At 45.0% G+C, this 21,910-nt stretch overlaps 1 protein-coding gene across 1 annotated transcript; it reads right to left on the bottom strand.

Annotated features, from left to right (window-relative positions):
- Positions 1-396: 396 nt before the first annotated feature.
- LOC110531068 (netrin receptor UNC5A) lies at positions 397-21,007 on the bottom strand. The gene is made up of 4 exons (XM_090220062.1): positions 20,672-21,007; positions 11,874-12,038; positions 11,373-11,557; positions 397-1,902 (listed from the first exon to the last, which is right to left on the bottom strand). The coding sequence occupies exons 3-4, from the start codon at positions 11,522-11,524 to the stop codon at positions 1,737-1,739; spliced, it is 318 nt and encodes a 105-aa protein (XP_090076188.1). The 5' UTR covers positions 11,525-11,557; positions 11,874-12,038; positions 20,672-21,007; the 3' UTR covers positions 397-1,736.
- Positions 21,008-21,910: the final 903 nt, after the last annotated feature.

Below are 21,910 nucleotides of genomic sequence, written 5' to 3'. Positions count from 1 at the left end.
AGACAAAACATTCTAACAGTGTCTAGGAGATGTGTTCTTTAGAATCAGGAGATGTGTTCTTTAGAATCAGGAGATGTGTTCTTTAGAATCAGGAGATGTGTTCTTTAGAATCATGAGATGTGTTCTTTAGAATCATGAGATGTGTTCTTTAGAATCAGAAGATGTCTTCTTTAGAATCATGAGATGTGTTCTTTAGAATCAGGATATGTGTTCTTTAGAATCCTGAGACGTGTTCTTTAGAATCCTGAGATGTGTTCTTTAGAATCAGGAGATGTGTTCTTTAGAATCAGGAGATGTGTTCTTTAGAATCAGGAGATGTGTTCTTTAGAATCATGAGATGTGTTCTTTAGAATCATGAGATGTGTTCTTTAGAATCAGGAAATGTGTTCTTTAGAATCAGGAGATGAGTTCTTTAGAATCATGACATAAAACCTATCGCCTGCCTAAAAGCTCATTTTGTTTTTACAGCCAGTTTTAAACCTTAGGTGATGACAGATGGCTCAACAGATCAGATTACACCACGGGGTTAATGGATGGACAGTGAGTGGAGTGTCATAGACCCTATAGTGATAACATTTGTGGGGGTTTTTCTTCACAATTATGGTCCAGTCAGTTGCAGAAATAAATCAGCTCTGCTGTTTGACCCAGTGACGAAACACTTCAAATTTCTCTGGGAGGTTAAGATGAGATATTGAACGTGATCATCTTTGTCTCTGACTAAACGTAAACATAGATAATCCAACTTTGACATTGTGACATTGTATTTTCATGATGTCCATGGATAATATGATTATTTTGCATATTGCTACTTTGTGGCAAAGTATGGCCCATGTGTTGGTAAATGCTTGTCGGTCATCTCATCCTAAGTCTCTTGGACATAAGGCTATACTTTAAACCTCGATGGCTACTGACCTTGACTTAAACAACATAAAGAGCTCTTTTGTACACCTGTCTGACATAGTTATATACCACACCGTGTACCAGATGTCCTCTTCAGTCCTGTGGCATAGTAACTTTGGACTGGGATTCAATCTGATCATGCTTTGTCGAGGACACGCCTTTTAAAAAGGCAAAACCAATTGAGCCGACATCTGCAGCGTTTACCTTGAATGTGATCTCTGCTAAATGTGGGAACATTGCATTTAACAGATGCACAGTCGACAGCATCATACGGACTGAATCCCTGCCTTACTTTGACAAAAGCACATCACCCAGAAACGACTTCCCAGGACCAGCTCCCTCCAAGGTCCTGCTTTCTCCAGACATCTGGGTTCTGAATGGAGGCATGGGATAGAACTAACATAACATACATGAACCCTGTTCCCAAATCCTGCTTCTGTTTAGCTCCTCTTGTCTCATAGAGGAGGGGGGGGGGGGGGGGTGTTTTGTTCTTCTCTCCTCTCTTGTAGAGGAGGGGAGAGAGAGGGGGAGTGTTCCATTCTTCTCTTCTCTCTTGTAGAGGAGGGGAGTGAGAGGGGGAGTGTTCCATTCTTCTCTTCTCTCTTGAAGAGGAGGGGAGAGAGAGGGGTAGTGTTCCATTCTTCTCTTCTCTCTTGAAGAGGAGGGGAGAAAGGGGGGGGGGGGCGTTCTCCTCTCTTGTGTCTGTATATTCTACCCTGTTCCAGTCCTCTCTCTCTTTAGGGGACCGATCTCAAATGGCACCCTGTTACCTAGTTAGTCACCTACTTTGGTGCACTATCTAGGGAATAGGGTGCAGTATTGGGACAAAGCCTGGGCTAGCACTCTCCGTCTGAGACCAGGAAGATCATAGCTTCCTGTTTGCCGATGTCGGCCATGACGGTGGCCAGCTGGTTCAGGTTTCCGCTGTGGAAGTGTTGGGCCTCCCACAGATCCAGAATCACACTGGTGGGACTCGCCTTGGATGCAAAGAAACTCATGTGTCTGGAAGAGAAGAGGAGAGGAGAGGAGAGGAGAGGAGAGGAGAGGAGAGGGAGACGGAGGGGGGGAAGAGAGATATTCATTTTCGTTATGTATTTGATATCTCGTAAAGTGAATTAATCCAGTCATGTTGTCTCTTGTCCTACGTTAGAGGCCTTCCCCCAATACTGTGTGATGTGATGATCAACCATCAAGTTACTGACATACTCTGTGTTCCTCTTCATCCCTACTATACAATACAATACTACACACTATACTACACAACATACAATACTATACAACACATTATACTACATTATACTACACACCATACTATACTACACCACACAACATACAATACTATACAACACACTATACGACACTATACTACACGCCATACTATACTGCACATGATACTACACAACACACAATACTATGCAACACACTATACTACACTATACTACACACCATACTATACTACACAACATGCAATACTATACAACACACTATACCACACTATACTACACACCATACTATACCATACTACACACTATACCACACTATACTACACAGCATACTATACTATACACTATACTATACCACACGCCACACTATATTTTACTACACACTATACCACACACTATACTACACACTATACTACGCTGCACTACACTATACTACACACTATACCACACACGATACTACATTATACTACACACTATACCACCCACTATACCACACTATGCTACACACTATACAACACACGTTACTACATTATACTACACACTATACCACACTAAACTACACACTATGCTACACTATACTACACACTATACCGCACACTATACTACACAACATACTATGCTATATACCACACCACACCATACACAATACTCTACTATACCACCCACTATACTACACTACACACTACACTATGCTACACTACACACTATACTACGTTGCACACTATACTACGATATGCTACGCTACACACCATACTACACTACACACTATACTACACTATACTACGCTACACACCATACCACACTACACACTATACTACACAATACTACCTTACACACTATGCTACACTATGCTACGTTGCACACTATACTACGCTGCACACAATACTGCACTACACTATACTACACCACACACTATACTACACACTATACTACACTATACTATGTTGCACACTATACTATGCTACACACTATACTACACTATGCTACGCTACACACTATACTACACTATGCCACATACTATACAACCTTATGCTGCACACTATACTACGCTATGCTACGCTACACACTATACTACACTATGCTACGCTACACACTATACTACACTATGCTACACTACACAGTATACTACACTATACAACCTTATGCTGCACACTATACTACGCTATGCTACGCTACACACTATACTACACTATGCTACGCTACACACTATACTACACTATGCTACACTACACACTATACTCCACTATACAACCTTATGCTGCACACTATACTATGCGCTATACCACAATGTGCTACACACCATACTACATGCCTTAATGTACCATACTACACACTATACAACACTATACTACACATTATACTACACACTATACAGCACTATACAACACTGTACTACACACCACACTACACATTACACTACACTATACTACACCACACACTATACTACACACTATACTACATGATACCATACTGCACACTATACAACACTATACTACACACCACACTACACATTACACTACACTATACTACACCACACACTATACTACACAATACTATACTGCACACTATACAACACTATACTACACACCACACTACACTATACTACACCACACACTATACTACACACTATACTACACAATACTAGACTATACTATGCAACACACTACACTATACAACACCACCCACTATACTACACACTGCACTACACTATACTACACCACACACTATACTACACACTATACCACACAATACTAGACTATACTAGGCAACACACTACACTATACAACACCACACACTATACTACACACTACACTACACTATACTACACCACACACTATACTACACACTACACTACACAATACTAGACTATACTATGCAACACACTACACTATACAACACCACACTACACATTACACTACACTATACTACACCACACACTATACTACACACTACACTACACAATACTAGACTATACTATGCAACACACTACACTATACAACACCACACTACACATTACACTACACTATACTACACCACACACTATACTACACACGATACTACATGATACTATACTACACTATACTATGCAACACACTACACTATACAACACTATACTACACATTATACTACACCCCACACTACACATTACACTACACCATACTACACCACACACTATACTACACACTATACTATGCAGCACACTACACTATACAACACCACACTACACATTACACTACACTATACTACACCACACACTATACTACACAGTATACTACATGATACTATACTGCACTATACTACACACCACCCTACACATTATACTACACTATACTACACCACACACTATACTACACAGTACTACATTATACTGCACTGCACACTATACTATGTTATTCTACACACTGTACTACACTATGCTACACACTGTACTATACTATACTTAAGCAATACGGCCCGAGGGGGTGTGGTATATGGCCAATATACCACGGCTAAGGGCTGTTCTTAGGCACGACGCAACGTGGAGTGCCTGGACACAGCTCTCAGCCGTGATATATTGGCCATATACCACAAACCCCCAAGGTGTCTTATTGCTATTATAAACTGGTTACAAATGCAATTAGAGCGGTAAAACTGTTATGTATTGTCATACATATACAGCTTTCAGCCAATCAGCATTCAGGACTGGAACCACCCAGTCTATAATATATGATACTTCTGCATTCCTTCCCCCTTCAGCAGTTGGGACCCCTCCTTTTTGCATTTGATTATAAAAATGTCCATTAATCCAACATAAATCACAGTAATGACTAATTATGTATACATTTCAATCAAGACTGACTAATCAGAATACTATTATGTTACTGTGTATGTACTAATCAGAATACTATTATGTTACTGTATATGTACTAATCAGAATACTATTATGTTACTGTATATGTACTAATCAGAATACTATTATGTTACTGTGTATGTACTAATCAGAATACTATTATGTTACTGTATATGTACTAATCAGAATACTATTATGTTACTGTATATGTACTAATCAGAATACTATTATGTTACTGTGTATGTACTAATCAGAATACTATTATGTTACTGTGTATGTACTAATCAGAATACTATTATGTTACTGTATATGTACTAATCAGAATACTATTATGTTACTGTATATGTACTAATCAGAATACTATTATGTTACTGTATATGTACTAATCAGAATACTATTATGTTACTGTGTATGTACTAATCAGAATACTATTATGTTACTGTATATGTACTAATCAGAATACTATTATGTTACTGTATATGTACTAATCAGAATACTATTATGTTACTGTGTATGTACTAATCAGAATACTATTATGTTACTGTGTATGTACTAATCAGAATACTATTATGTTACTGTATATGTACTAATCAGAATACTATTATGTTACTGTGTATGTACTAATCAGAATACTATTATGTTACTGTGTATGTACTAATCAGAATACTATTATGTTACTGTGTATGTACTAATCAGAATACTATTATGTTACTGTGTATGTACTAATCAGAATACTATTATGTTACTGTATATGTACTAGTCAGAATACTATTATGTTACTGTATATGTACTAGTCAGAATACTATTATGTTACTGTATAGATGTATGACTTTTCTTTTAACCCTAGTACTGAATATAATGTGTGTAAATATAATCAAGAATTAGAACAATGACTGTCTGTTCCTTGGTAGAAAAGAATGAACTTATCGTCAGACTGTCTAGAATGCTTATCTACACAGGAAGACCTTGGCTCAGTCATAAATGATATTAAATTGGTAGGGAGACGATGTGGGAAGGCTTGAGATACTGCCTTTGTACCAGGGTGGGAGAAGAGACGGGACAGTTCGAAAACGAATGACGTCATTTTCAGTTTATAACCTGTGGTGTTAGGGTTTCCCTAACCCTGTGGTAAACTGTATCGTGTTCAGTACTCTCCAGAATAAACGCTAGTGCAGTTTATAACCTGTGGTGTTAGGGTTACCCTAACCCTGTGGTAAACTGTATCGTGTTCAGTACTCTCCAGAATAAACGCTAGTGCAGTTTATAACCTGTGGTAAACTGTATCGTGTTCAGTACTCTCCAGAATAAACGCTAGTGCAGTTTATAACCTGTGGTAAACTGTATCGTGTTCAGTACTCTCCAGAATAAACGCTAGTGCAGTTTATTACCTGTGGTAAACTGTATCGTGTTCAGTACTCTCCAGAATAAACGCTAGTGCAGTTTATAACCTGTGGTAAACTGTATCGTGTTCAGTACTCTCCAGAATAAACGCTAGTGCAGTTTATAACCTGTGGTAAACTGTATCGTGTTCAGTACTCTCCAGAATAAACGCTAGTGCAGTTTATAACCTGTGGTAAACTGTATCGTGTTCAGTACTCTCCAGAATAAACGCTGCTGATTGGTTTAGAGACTGGTCTCTGTCCATTTTATGCAAATAAGGGTCGTACAAATTCTTAGGAGTGGACAGAGTGTTAAATTGAATTAGTTAAATAAAACATAAAGGAATTTAATTCCTGTAACAATCACACATAAAACCTTTGAATAAATCCCATAAAGAACGTTGACATTTAAGTAGGAAATGACCTTTTCTGCTTTCAGGCCTTGACCTTTCAGATCAAACCCCAAAAACCAATCAATAGGCCTAAATACAGTGACCCCACTGTTCCTTCCTCACATGTTGCCTGCATCCCAAATGGCACCCTATTCCCTATATAGTGTGCTGCTTTTTAACGAGAGCCTTAGTAAGGGACTCACTATGGACCCCGGCCAGAAGTAGTGCACCGTATAGGGATTGAATAGGGTGCGGTTCGGGACGCAGGCCAGTCCTTCAGCTCAGTAGTGTACGCGATGTTGGAGGATGACAGCTGCTAGTATCTTCCTCCCAGAGGTATCTGGAGTGGCTTGTTCCATGTAATGGCCTTTTTCTGATCCTCTACTGTCTAGGGATTTAAGGGTTGTTGTGTACCACTTCAAGCTGAGGGGGGGGGGGGGGTGACTGGAATAGAGGTTGGGGTAAGAGGGTTGGGGGTAAGAGGGTTGGGGGTCAGAGTGTGAGGAGATGTTGAGGGTAGAGGAAGACCGGCAAGCCTTTCAAGTCCTTCAGCTTCACCTTGAGAACGGTTAGCTAGACTTTTGTAATTCTCCACTCTCTCCTGCTACCCTACTGCAGTGAAAATCACTTAAATGGAATGACAAAGTGTTCAAAGCGCGTGTGTGTGTGTGTTTGGACATCAAACAGACAGGCATGCAGGTGAGAGAAGGTACTGTATTGTATTCTACGGTTACACATCACCTCACCATCCCAGCCGACATACAGGGCCACAGCTAACAGGCCCACAGCTAACAGGGCCCACAGCTAACAGGGCCCACAGCTAACGGGCTCACAGCTAACGGGGCCACAGCTAACGGGCACACAGCTAACAGGCCCACAGCTAACAGGCCCACAGCTGACAGGCCCACAGCTAACAGGCCCACAGCTAACAAGGCCACAGCTAACAGGCCCACAGCTGACAGGCCCACAGCTAACAGGCCCACAGCTAACAGGGCCCACAGCTAACGGGCCCACAGCTAACGGGCCCACAGCTAACGGGCCCACAGCTAACGGGCCCACAGCTGACGGGCCCACAGCTAACGGGCCCACAGCTAACGGGGCCACAGCTAACGGGCCCACAGCTAACGGGCCCACAGCTGACGGGCCCACAGCTAACGGGCCCACAGCTAACGGGGCCACAGCTAACGGGCCCACAGCTAACAGGCCCACAGCTAACAGGCCCACAGCTGACAGGCCCACAGCTAACAGGCCCACAGCTAACAAGGCCACAGCTAACAGGCCCACAGCTGACAGGCCCACAGCTAACAGGCCCACAGCTAACGGGCCCACAGCTAACGGGTCCACAGCCAACTGGCCCACAGCTAACGGGCCCACAGCTAACGGGGCCACAGCTAACGGGGCCACAGCTAACAGGCCCACAGCTGACAGGCCCACAGCTAACAGGCCCACAGCTAACCGGCCCAAAGCTAACCGGCCCACAGCTAACAGGCCCACAGCTAACCGGCCCACAGCTAACGGGCCCACAGCTAACAGGGCCACAGTTAACAGGGCCCACAGTTAACAGGCCCACAGCTAACAGGCCCACAGCTAACAGGCCCACAGCTAACAGGCCCACAGCTAACAGGCCCACTGCTGAGTCCATGATGGTAGTAAACTGTACAAGTGAACCAAAATGTTTAAATTGTCATAAAGTGTGTGGAGATTACAGTGTGTTTTTCACATTACAGGGTGAAACATCAGCTTACAGTATCTGGTGTACTGCAGAAACAGCCTTTCACATCACACTGTTCTGTATAGTAGAGAGAAACAATCAAATATTGACGTTTGATGTTTTATCGATTGGTCACGTTTACCTCTGCCTGCTGGTATTCTTACACACAAACACACACACACACACACACACACACACACACACACACACACACACACGCACACACACACACACACACAGCATGTCTTAGATTAGCTGCAGGCTACGTGCATAGGATCCATCCATGTTAGATGGATTAAAACCCCTTCTATCAAAAGATGGAAAACACGGACATACCGATCCCAGACTGCCCCTTTAAGATCCCAGACTGCCCCTTTAAGATCCCAGACTGCCCCTTCACCAGACAGAAGACATGTTCCTTTAAGATCCCAGACTGTCCCTTTAAGATCCCAGACTGCCCCTTTAAGATCCCAGACTGCCCCTTTAAGATCCCAGACTGCCCCTTTACCTGACAGAAGACACGCTCCTTTAAGATCCCAGACTGCCCCTTTAAGATCCCAGACTGCCCCTTTAAGATCCCAGACTGCCCCTTTACCCGACAGAAGACATGTTCCTTTAAGATCCAAGACTGCCCCTTTAAGATCCCAGACTGCCCCTTTAAGATCCCAGACTGCCCCTTTAAGATCCCAGACTGCCCCTTTAAGATCCCAGACTGCCCCTTTAAGATCCCAGACTGCCCCTTTACCAGACAGAAGACATGTTCCTTTAAGATCCCAGACTGCCTCTTTAAGATCCCAGACTGCCCCTTTACCCGACAGAAGACACGTTCCTTTAAGATCCCAGACTGTCCCTTTAAGATCCCAGACTGCCCCTTTACCCGACAGAAGACACGTTCCTTTAAGATCCCAGACTGCCCCTTTAAGATCCCAGACTGCCCCTTTACCCGACAGAAGACACGTTCCTTTAAGATCCCAGACTGCCCCTTTAAGATCCCAGACTGCCCCTTTACCAGACAGAAGACACGTTCCTTTAAGGGAACTAAATGGGAATGGATTAGGTTGAGACAATCAGGGCTAATTGGACCTGTACTGAGCCAATCAGGGATAATTGGACCTGTTCTGCACAAGGCCAATGTGTAATTAATGAAGGTAAATCCAGCTGATGAGACAAGTGTACGTAATAGACATCATTACCAGGAGGAAGTTACATTGGAAGGTAATTGATCAGAGTTTTCTCTCTGACTCTTTCCTGTTTAAAAGAAGCCTGATTTAAATGAGAAAGTTACTGGGCCAAATTAGCTGTGTAAAATAATGTTAAATCGGCCCAGTCCCAAACCAATATAGAATCTCTGTACCTAGGCCCAGTCCCAAAGCAATATAGAACCTCTGTACCTAGGCCCAGTCCCAAAGCAATATAGAATCTCTGTACCTAGGCCCAGTCCCAAAGCAATATAGAATCTCTGTACCTAGACCCAGTCCAAACCAATATATAATCTCTGTACCTAGGCCCAGTCCCAAAGCAATATATAATCTCTGTACCCAGACCCAGTCCCAAAGCAATATAGAATCTCTGTACCTAGGCCCAGTCCCAAAGCAATATAGAATCTCTGTACCTAGACCCAGTCCAAAGCAATATAGAATCTCTGTACCTAGGCCCAGTCCCAAAGCAATATAGAATATCTGTACCTAGGCCCAGTCCCAAACCAATATAGAATCTCTGTACCTAGACCCAGTCCCAAACCAATACAGAATCTCTGTACCTAGGCCCAGTCCCAAGCCAATATAGAATCTCTGTACCTAGGCCCAGTCCCAAACCAATATAGAATCTCTGTACCTAGACCCAGTCCCAAACCAATATAGAATCTCTGTACCTAGACCCAGTCCCAAACCAATATAGAATCTCTGTACCTAGGCCCAGTCCCAAACCAATATAGAATATCTGTACCTAGGCCCAGTCCCAAACCAATATAGAATCTCTGTACCTAGGCCCAGTCCCAAAGCAATATAGAATATCTGTACCTAGGCCCAGTCCCAAAGCAATATAGAATATCTGTAACAAGGCCCAGTCCCAAACCAATATAGAATCTCTGTACCTAGACCCAGTCCCAAAGCAATATAGAATCTCTGTACCTAGGCCCAGTCCCAAAGCAATATAGAATCTCTGTACCTAGGCCCAGTCCCAAACCAATATAGAATCTCTGTACCTAGGCCCAGTCCCAAAGCATTATAGAATCTCTGTACCTAGGCCCAGTCCCAAAGCAATATAGAATCTCTGTACCTAGGCCCAGTCCAAAACCAATATAAAATCTCTGTACCCAGGCCCAGTCCCAAACCAATATAGAATCTCTGTACCTAGACCCAGTCCCAAACCAATATATAATCTCTGTACCTAGACCCAGTCCCAAAGCAATATAGAATCTCTGTACCTAGACCCAGTCCAAACCAATATAGAATCTCTGTACCTAGGCCCAGTCCCAAAGCAATATAGAATCTCTGTACCTAGACCCAGTCCCAAAGCAATATAGAATCTCTGTACCTAGACCCAGTCCCAAACCAATATAGAATCTCTGTACCTAGACCCAGTCCCAAACCAATATAGAATCTCTGTACCTAGGCCCAGTCCCAATGCAATATATAATCTCTGTACCTAGGCCCAGTCCCAAAGCAATATAGAATCTCTGTACCTAGGCCCAGTCCCAAAGCAATATAGAATCTCTGTACCTAGACCCAGTCCCAAACCAATATAGAATCTCTACCCATTCCCAGTCCCAAAGCAATATAGAATCTCTGTACCTAGGCCCAGTCCCAAACCAATCTTTTAGCCCAAAACATAGGGCCTTGTTCACTCCCCCTAGGGTTATGTTTAGGGTTGGGGTTAAGGTTAGTTACCTGTCCAGTTTGAGTCTCTAGTTTAGGGTCTGTGGTTAGGGTTCGTTACCTGTCCAGTTTGAGTCTCTGGGCCAACAGTCTCCAATCGGCCCCGTTGGGACAAGGTGTATCCAGGCTACTGCAGATCTTCTGCCTGATGAGATAGGGGATCTGGAAAGCACTGGGTCCTGCTAGAGCTGAGCCGCTAGGGTTAGTGTCCATCAGCAGGAACTCCGGGTCCAGGGGTCGACTGTCCTATAGGGCCAGAGGAATATATATAGGGTTATATAGGAACATATAGAGATAAACACAAAGAGAAAGTTCCAGCCGAACACGTCCTGTTTAGCTACGAGCCATGAACTATATAGTCCAGGAGACTGCTGTCTTCTTAGGTCATATGAACCAAATAAAAACAGGATTAGAGTATAGAGAGTAGCAGCTGCACGCACACGTACTAAATAACTGTATATTGTTAAAAGCCAGAAAAGAGTCCCATCTCTTTGGATAACATATCAACCCGTATCCTGGATAGGCACATTGTGAAACACATCGTATGTGACCTGAGTGTTACCTTGGCGATGTTGAAGTCGAGACCGAAGCTCTGTCCCTCCCCCTCTACCTGCCAGACACACAGCTGACAGGTGAGCTCACAGGTGCTGAGGTTGAGCCGCTCCAGGGTGAAGGTACAGTGGAGGAACCGCTGGGAACCGTTCCAGATGTGGTAGAATGGGATCTCCTAGAGAACAAGAACACAATATGGACCACTATAAAAGGTTCCAGATGTGGTAGAATGGGATCTCCTAGAGGACAAGAACACAACATGGACCACTATAAAATATTTCAGATGCGACTAGCTGCCCCGTAAGAGGGTATGAGAGGGTATGAGGGTATGAGAGGGTATGAGGGTATGAGAGGGTATGAGAGTATGAGGGTATATGAGGGTATGAGAGGGTATGAGAGGGTATGAGGGTATGATAGTATGAGGGTATACGAGATTATGAGGGTATGAGAGTATGAGGATATGAGAGTATGAGGGTATGAGAGTATGAGAGGGTATGAGAGTATGAGGGTATGAGAGTATGAGGGTATGAGAGTATGAGGGTATGAGAGTATGAGAGGGTAGGAGCAGGAGCGTAATCATTATCTTAGTTGACTTATATTAGTGGAGAAAGACAGGTACCCAAATATCCTGGTTTGTAAATAAGTAGATGTGCCGGTCGCTGAGTAGGATAGTTAACATTCTGAGAGAGAAAGAAAAGCAGGTCTCTATTCTGAATGGATTATGAACACATGACGCTCCCATAACTTTTTCACCCCAAATATCTTTTTAAAGTGACTAGCTTTTAATAGCAGAACTATAGCAGAACTTTGTGATACCGAAGCTCCAGTTCCCCTCTTTATAAACCAGTCAGGTACCAGCTGACTGTCCGATAGAATTTATTCATGACTAGAACTTTCTCCATCACACCCTGTTGCTCCATATTCATGTCTCAGAGAAGCACTGAGGTAAGGCAGAGAGGTACAGTACAGTACGTCAGACAAAATGAGACCGAAACTTGCAGAAAGGTAAGGTGAGAGAGAGAGAGAGAGAGGGGGGGGGGGGGGGGGGGGGTAATAGTGAGAGATAGAGAGAGGTATTAGAGGTAGAGAGAGAGAGGGGGGGGTAATAGTGAGAGATAGAGAGGTATAGAGGTAGAGAGAGAGGGGGGGTAAAAGAGAGAGAGATAGAGAGAGGTATTAAAGGTAGAGAGAGAGGGGGGGTAAAAGAGAGAGAGATAGAGAGAGGTATTAGAGGTAGAGAGAGAGGGGGGTAATATTGAGAGATAGAGAGAGGTATTAGAGGTAGAGAGAGAGGGGGAGTAATAGTGAGAGAGACATAGCGGTAGGGCAGACAAATCCAGGGCCTTCACCAAGCATACAATATATACTAACTAGTATTTAACCATTCATATATGCTAACTAGTATCTAACAATACAATATATACTAACTAGTATCTAACCATTCATATATACTAACGAGTATCTAACCATTCATATATACTAACGAGTATCTAACCATTCATATATACTAACTAGTATCTAACCATTCATATATACTAACTAGTATCTAACCATACAGTATATACTAACTAGTATCTAACTATTCATATATACTAACTAGTATCTAACCATTCATATATACTAACTAGTATCTAACTATTCATATATACTAACTAGTATCTAACCATTCATATACGCTAACTAGTATCTAACTATTCATATATATTAACTAGTATCTAACCATACAGTATATACTAACTAGTATCTAACCATACAGTATATACTAACTAGTATCTAACTATTCATGTATATGAACTAGTATCTAACCATTCATATATACTAACTAGTATCTAACTATTCATATATACTAACTAGTATCTAACCATACATTATACACTAACTAGTATCTAACCATTCATATATACTAACTAGTATCTAACCATTCATATAAATTAACTAGTATCTAACCATACAGTATATACTAACTAGTATCTAACCATTCATATATATTAACTAGTATCTAACTATTCATATATATTAACTAGTATCTAACCATTCATATATACTAACTAGTATCTAACTATTCATATATACTAACTAGTCTCTAACTATTCATATATATTAACTAGTATCTAACCATTCATATATACTAACTAGTATCTAACCATTACCAGTCATTTCCCCTACAAATCAGCTGGGCTAGACAATCTGGACCCTCTCTTCCTAAAATGATGTGTCGCAATTGTTGCAACCCCTATTTCCAGCCTGTTCAACCTCTCTTTCGTATCGTCTGAGATCCCCAAGGATTGGAAAGCTGCCGTAGTCATCCCCCTCTTCCAAGGGGGAGACACCCTGGACCCAAACTGTTACAGACCTATATCCATCCTGCCCTGCCTTTCTAAAGTCTTCGAAAGCCAAGTTAAAAAACAGATCACCAACCATTTTGAATCCCACCGTACTTTCTCCACTATGCAATCTGGTTTCAGAGCTGGTCACGGGTGCACCTCCGCCACGCTCAAGGTCCTAAACGATATCATAACTGCCATCGATAAAAGACAGTACTGTGCAGCAGTCTTCATCAACCTTGCCAAGGCTTTCGATTCTGTCAATCACCGTATTCTTTTTTATTTTATTTTATAATTTTTTTTTTACCCCTTTTTCTCCCCAATTTCGTGGTATTCAATTGTTAGTAGCTACTATCTTGTCTCATCGCTACAACTCCCGTACGGGCTCGGGAGAGACGAAGGTTGAAAGTCATGCGTCCTCCGATACACAACCCAACCAAGCCGCACTGCTTCTTAACACAGCGCGCATCCCAACCCGGAAGCCAGTCGCACCAATGCGCCGGAGGAAACACGGTGCACCGTGCAATACCACCGTATTCTTGGTGGCCAGGTGCACACTGCGCCCAGCCCGCCACAGGAGTCGCTGGTGCGCGATGAGACAAGGACACCCCTACCGACCAAGCCATCCGTAACCCGGGCGACGCTAAGCCAATTGTGCGTCGCCCCACGGACCTCCCGGTTGCGGCCGGTTACGACAGAGCCTGGGCGCGAACCCAGGGACTCTGATGGCACAGCTGGCGCTGCAGTACGGCGCCCTTAACCACTGCGCCACCCGGGAGGCCAGAATCACCGTATTCTTATCGGCAGACTCAATAGCCTTGGTTTCTCTAATGATTGCCTCGCCTGGTTCACCAACTACTTCTCTGATAGAGTTCAGTGTGTCAAATCGGAGGGCCTGTTGTCCGGGCATCTGGCAGTCTCTATGGGGGTGCCACAGGGTTCAATTCTCGGGCCGACTCTCTTCTCTGTATACATCAACGATGTCGCTCTTGCTGCTGGTGATTCTCTGATCCACCTCTACGCAGACGACACCATTCTGTATACTTCTGGCCCTTCTTTGGACACTGTGTTAATGGAGGTGGTCCCTGTACAGGGACCGCTCAGCGGAAATTTCAGAGCGCCACCTATAGTACTTTACTTAGTACTCGTTAAATCTCAAACTTTCATAAAAATACACATGCAAGGTACTGAATTAAAGCTACACTCGTTGTGTCATGTATTGTCATGTTGTGTCCTGTTCCTGTTCTTTCTCTTCACCCTGTCTCCCTCTGCTGGTCGTATTAGGTTACCTTTTCTTCCCCTCTTTCCCCCAGCTGTTCCTTGTCTTCTCTAACTACCTCGTTCACCCCTTTTCCCACCTGTTCCCTTTTTCCCTCTGATTAGGTCTCTATATCTCTCTCTGTTTCTGCTTCTGTCTTTGTCGGATTCTCGTTTGTGTTACTCATGCCTGAACCAGACTATCGTCGTGTTTGCTGCAACCTTGTCCTGTCCTGTCGGAATCTGCCTGTTCATCTAACCTTGTCCTGTCCTGTCGGAATCTGCCTGTCCATCTGAGCCTACGTGTGTTTCGTCATTAAAGAAACTCTGTTTTGTTAATTCGCTTTTGGGTCCTCATTCACGCACCTGACAGAAGAATCCGACCAAGAATGGACCCAGCGACTTCGGATCCTCTCCACTCAGCCGTCGAGATCCAGGGAGCGATGCTAGGCAGACACGAGCAGGAATTGTCTGCTGCTCGACATGCCGTTGAGACCCTGGCCATCCAAGTCTCCAACCTCACAGAACAGGTTCACCATCTCCGCCTCGATCCACCGGCCACTTCCAGGGCTTTCGAATCTCCGGAGCCCAGAATCAATAACCCGCCGTGTTACTCTGGGGAGCCCACTGAATGCCGCTCGTTCCTCACCCAGTGTGATATTGTGTTTTCTCTCCAGCCCAACACTTACTCCAGGAGCACTGCTCGTATCGCCTACGTCATATCCCTCCTTACTGGACGGGCTCGTGAGTGGGGCACGGCAATCTGGGAGGCAAGGGCTGAGTGTACTAACCAGTATCAGGACTTTAAGGAGGAGATGATACAGGTTTTTGATCGATCTGTTTTTGGGGAGGAGGCTTCCAGGGTCCTGTCTTCCCTATGTCAAGGTAATCGATCCATAACAGACTACTCTATTGAGTTTCGCACTCTTGCTGCCTCCAGTGGCTGGAACGAGCCGGCTTTGCTCGCTCGTTTTCTGGAGGGTCTCCGCGCAGAGGTAAAGGATGAGATTCTCTCCCGGGAGGTTCCTTCCAGCGTGGATTCCTTGATTGAACTCGCTATTCGCATTGAGCGACGGGTTGATCTTCGTCACCGAGCTCGTGGAAAGGAGCTCGCGTTCTCCGTTGCCCCCCTCTCCGCATCACTACCATCTTCCTCTGCCGGCTCGGGTGCTGAGCCTATGCAGCTGGGAGGTATCCGCATCTCGACTAAAGAGAGGGAACGGAGAATCACCAACCGCCTCTGTCTCTATTGCGGTTCCGCTGGTCATTTTGTCACTTCATGTCCAGTAAAAGCCAGAGCTCATCAGTAAGCGGAGGGCTACTGGTGAGCGCTACTACTCCTGTCTCTCCTTCAAGATCCTGCACTACCTTGTCGGTCCATCTACGCTGGACCGGTTCGTCAGCTTCCTGCAGTGCCTTGATAGACTCTGGGGCGGAGGGCTGTTTTATGGACGAGACCTGGGCTCGGGAACATGACATTCCTCTCAGACAGTTAAGGGAGCCCACGGCCTTGTTCGCCTTGGATGGTAGTCCTCTCCCCAGGATTCAGCGTGAGACGCTACCTTTAACCCTCACTGTCTCTGGTAATCATAGCGAAACCATTTCTTTTTTAATTTTTCGTTCACCTTTTACACCTGTTGTTTTGGGCCATCCCTGGCTAGTTTGTCATAATCCTTCTATTAATTGGTCTAGTAATTCTATCCTCTCCTGGAACGTCTCTTGTCATGTGAAATGTTTAATGTCTGCTATCCCTCCTGTTTCCTCTGTCTCTTCTTCACAGGAGGAGCCTGGTGATTTGACAGGGGTGCCGGAGGAATATCACGATCTGCGCACGGTGTTCAGTCGGTCCAGGGCCACCTCTCTTCCTCCACACCGGTCGTATGATTGTAGTATTGATCTCCTTCCGGGAACCACTCCCCCCCGGGGTAGACTATACTCTCTGTCGGCTCCCGAACGTAAGGCTCTCGAAGATTATTTGTCTGTAGCTCTTGCCGCCGGTACCATAGTCCCCTCCTCCTCTCCCGCCGGAGCAGGGTTTTTTTTTGTTAAGAAGAAGGACGGGTCCCTGCGCCCCTGCATAGATTATCGAGGGCTGAATGACATAACAGTGAAGAATCGTTATCCGCTTCCTCTTATGTCTTCAGCCTTCGAGATCCTGCAGGGAGCCAGGTTTTTAACTAAGTTGGACCTTCGTAACGCTTACCATCTCGTGCGCATCAGGGAGGGGGACGAGTGGAAGACGGCGTTTAACACTCCGTTAGGGCACTTTGAATACCGGGTTCTTCCTTTCGGCCTCGCTAACGCTCCAGCTGTCTTTCAGGCATTAGTCAATGATGTCCTGAGAGACATGCTGAACATCTTTGTTTTCGTTTACCTTGACGATTTTTTCACCGTCACTCCAGATTCATGTTCAGCACGTTCGACGTGTCCTCCAGCGCCTTTTAGAGAATTGTCTTTTTGTGAAGGCTGAGAAGTGCACTTTTCATGCCTCCTCCGTCACATTTCTCGGTTCTGTTATTTCCGCTGAAGGCATTAAGATGGATCCCGCTAAGGTCCAAGCTGTCATTGATTGGCCCGTCCCTAAGTCACGCGTCGAGCTGCAGCGCTTTCTCGGCTTCGCGAACTTCTATCGTCGTTTCATCCGTAATTTCGGTCAGGTGGCAGCTCCTCTCACAGCCCTTACTTCTGTCAAGACGTGCTTTAAGTGGTCCGTTTCCGCCCAGGGAGCTTTTGATCTCCTCAAGAATCGTTTTACATCCGCACCTATCCTTGTTACACCTGACGTCTCTAGACAGTTCGTTGTCGAGGTTGACGCGTCAGAGGTGGGCGTGGGAGCCATTCTTTCTCAGCGCTCCCACTCTGACGACAAGGTCCACCCTTGCGCGTATTTTTCTCATCGCCTGTCGCCGTCGGAACGTAACTATGATGTGGGAAACCGCGAACTGCTCGCCATCCGCTTAGCCCTAGGCGAATGGCGACAGTGGTTGGAGGGGGCGACCGTTCCTTTTGTCGTTTGGACTGACCATAGGAACCTTGAGTACATCCGTTCTGCCAAACGACTTAATGCGCGTCAGGCGCGCTGGGCGCTGTTTTTTGCTCGTTTCGAGTTTGTGATTTCTTATCGTCCGGGCTCTAAGAACACCAAGCCTGATGCTTTATCTCGTCTCTTCAGTTCTTCAGTAGCCTCCACTGACCCCGAGGGGATTCTCCCTGAGGGGCGTGTTGTCGGGTTGACTGTCTGGGGAATTGAGAGGCAGGTAAAGCAAGCACTCACTCACACTCCGTCGCCGCGCGCTTGTCCTAGGAACCTTCTTTTCGTTCCCGTTCCTACTCGTCTGGCCGTTCTTCAGTGGGCTCACTCTGCCAAGTTAGCCGGCCACCCTGGCGTTCGGGGTACGCTTGCTTCCATTCGCCAGCGTTTTTGGTGGCCCACCCGGGAGCATGACACGCGTCGTTTTGTGGCTGCTTGTTCGGTCTGCGCGCAGACTAAGTCCGGTAACTCCCCTCCTGCCGGCCGTCTCAGGCCGCTTCCCATTCCCTCTCGACCGTGGTCTCACATCGCCTTAGATTTTGTCACCGGACTGCCTTCGTCAGCGGGGAAGACTGTTATTCTTACGGTTGTCGATAGGTTCTCTAAGGCGGCTCATTTTATTCCCCTTGCTAAGCTTCCTTCTGCTAAAGAGACGGCACAAATCATCATCGAGAATGTTTTCAGAATTCATGGCCTTCCGTCAGACGTCGTTTCGGACAGAGGTCCGCAATTCACGTCTCAATTTTGGAGGGAGTTTTGCCGTTTGATTGGGGCTTCCGTCAGTCTCTCTTCCGGCTTTCACCCCCAGTCTAACGGTCAAGCAGAACGGGCCAATCAGACTATTGGTCGCATCTTACGCAGTCTTTCTTTTCGCAACCCTGCGTCTTGGTCAGAACAGCTCCCCTGGGCAGAATACGCCCACAACTCGCTTCCTTCGTCTGCGACCGGGCTATCTCCTTTTCAGAGTAGCCTCGGGTACCAGCCTCCGCTGTTCTCATCTCAGTTCGCCGAGTCCAGCGTCCCCTCCGCTCAGGCTTTTGTCCAACGTTGCGAGCGCACCTGGAAGAGGGTCAGGTCTGCACTTTGCCGTTATAGGGCGCAGACTGTGAGAGCTGCTAATAAGCGTAGAACTAAGAGTCCTAGATATTGTCGCGGTCAGAGAGTTTGGCTCTCCACTCAGAACCTTCCCCTTAAGACAGCTTCTCGCAAGTTGACCCCGCGGTTCATTGGTCCGTTCCGTATTTCTCGGATCATTAATCCTGTCGCAGTGCGACTTCTTCTTCCGCGATATCTTCGTCGCGTCCACCCGGTCTTCCATGTCTCCTGTGTTAAGCCCGTTCTTCGCGCCCCCGCTCGTCTTCCCCCCCCCCCCCCCATCCTTGTCGAGGGCACACCTATCTACAGGGTCCGTAAGATTTTGGACATGCGTCCTCGGGGCCGTGGTCACCAGTACCTAGTGGATTGGGAGGGGTACGGTCCTGAGGAAAGGAGTTGGGTTCCCTCTCGGGACGTGCTGGACCGTTCGCTGATCGATGATTTCCTCCGTTGCCGCCAGGTTTCCTCCTCGAGTGCGCCAGGAGGCGCTCGGTGAGTGGGGGGGTACTGTCATGTATTGTCATGTTGTGTCCTGTTCCTGTTCTTTCTCTTCACCCTGTCTCCCTCTGCTGGTCGTATTAGGTTACCTTTTCTTCCCCTCTTTCCCCCAGCTGTTCCTTGTCTTCTCTAACTACCTCATTCACCCCTTTTCCCACCTGTTCCCTTTTTCCCTCTGATTAGGTCTCTATATCTCTCTCTGTTTCTGCTTCTGTCTTTGTCGGATTCTCGTTTGTGTTACTCATGCCTGAACCAGACTATCGTCGTGTTTGCTGCAACCTTGTCCTGTCCTGTCGGAATCTGCCTGTTCATCTAACCTTGTCCTGTCCTGTCGGAATCTGCCTGTCCATCTGAGCCTACGTGTGTTTCGTCATTAAAGAAACTCTGTTTTGTTAATTCGCTTTTGGGTCCTCATTCACGCACCTGACACGTTGTGAATCTAGCCACCAAGTCAGATTTGTAAAATGCTTTTCGGCGAAAGCATGAGAAGCTATTATCTGATAGCATGCACCCCCCAAAATACCAGCACGACACGTAAACAACAGATTTTGCGGTAGCCGGCGCTACCCAAAACGCAGAAATAAAATATAAAACATTCATTACCTTGGACGAGATTCTTTGTTGGCACTCCTATATGTCCCATAAACATCACAATTGGGTCTTTTTCCCGATTAAATCCGTCATTGTATACCCAAAATGTAATTTGCTGAAGGCCAGTCTGATGCTGCAAAAAGTCCATTTACAAGACGCAACGTCACTTTTTAAAATTACAAAAGTCGCCTATAAACTTTTACAAATCACTTCAAACGACGTTTCTAAACCAACTTTAGGTATTAATAAACGTTAATGATGTATCAAATTGATCACGGGGCGATCTGTATTCGATAGCAGCAAGTCTGGAAAACATCGTCCATTTTTTCAGTTTCACAACATACTGTGATGCGCCTCAAGAAGGGAGGGGTCTATTCGTGTTGTAACCAAGGATAAATGATTCTGATATTGATAGCAATGGTGACATCGTGTGAAAGCTGTAGGCGTTTACAGGGGGTTCGCATATATTTTCTCTCGTCTTAAACAATTCATTGAATGGCGGACGAATATTTTTTGTTTTGTTTTTGGTAAACAGTTTTACCAGGGATTTTTACTCCTAAACACGTTCTGTTATAGCCACAGACCCGATTTAACCAGTTTTAGAAACTTCAGAGAGTTTTCTATCCACACATACTTATCATATGCATATACTATATTCCTGGCATGAGTAGCAGGACTTTTAACAAAAAGCTGCGAAAATTTGCATCATCCATAACAGGTCAAACCTCCAAACGAGCTTCAATGCCATACAACACTCCTTCCGTGGCCTCCAACTGCTCTTAAATGCAAGTAAAACTAAATGCATGCTCTTCAACCGATCGCTGCCCGCAACTGCCCATCCGTCCAGCATCACTCCTCTGGACGGTTCTAGAATACCTAGAATATGTGGACATCTACAAATACCTAGGTGTCTGGTTAGACGTAAACTGTCCTTCCAGACTCACATATCCCTCACTAACTTTAAGCACCAGCTGTCAGAGCAGCTCACAGATCACTACACCTGTACATAGCCCATCTGTAAATAGCCCATCCAACTACCTCATCCCCATACTGTTATTTATTTGTTTGCTCCTTTGCACCCCAGTATCTCTACTTGTACATTCATCTTCTGCTCATCTATCACTCCAGTGTTTAATTGCTAAATTGTAACTATTTTGCCACTATGGCCTATTTATTGCCTTACCTCCCTAATCTTACTTCATTTACACACACTGTACATAGATTTTCTGTTGTGTTATTGACTGTACGTTT

Source organism: Oncorhynchus mykiss, chromosome 25 (assembly GCF_057628025.1).
Source record: "Oncorhynchus mykiss isolate SJ-2025 chromosome 25, ASM5762802v1, whole genome shotgun sequence".
Classification (NCBI taxonomy): Eukaryota; Metazoa; Chordata; class Actinopteri; order Salmoniformes; family Salmonidae; genus Oncorhynchus; species Oncorhynchus mykiss.
Note: the sequence above shows the minus strand (reverse complement) of the source record. Positions and strands in the feature narration are given on the sequence as shown.

Excerpts from the sequence above, each read along its gene's own strand:
- LOC110531068 (XM_090220062.1), bottom strand. The coding sequence starts at position 11,524 with ATGGACACTAACCCTAGCGGCTCAGCTCTAGCAGGACCCAGTGCTTTC. Across the intron at positions 1,903-11,372 it reads CAGAGACTCAAACTGGACAG|ACACATGAGTTTCTTTGCAT; the intron begins GTAACGAACCCT and ends CTTCTCTTCCAG.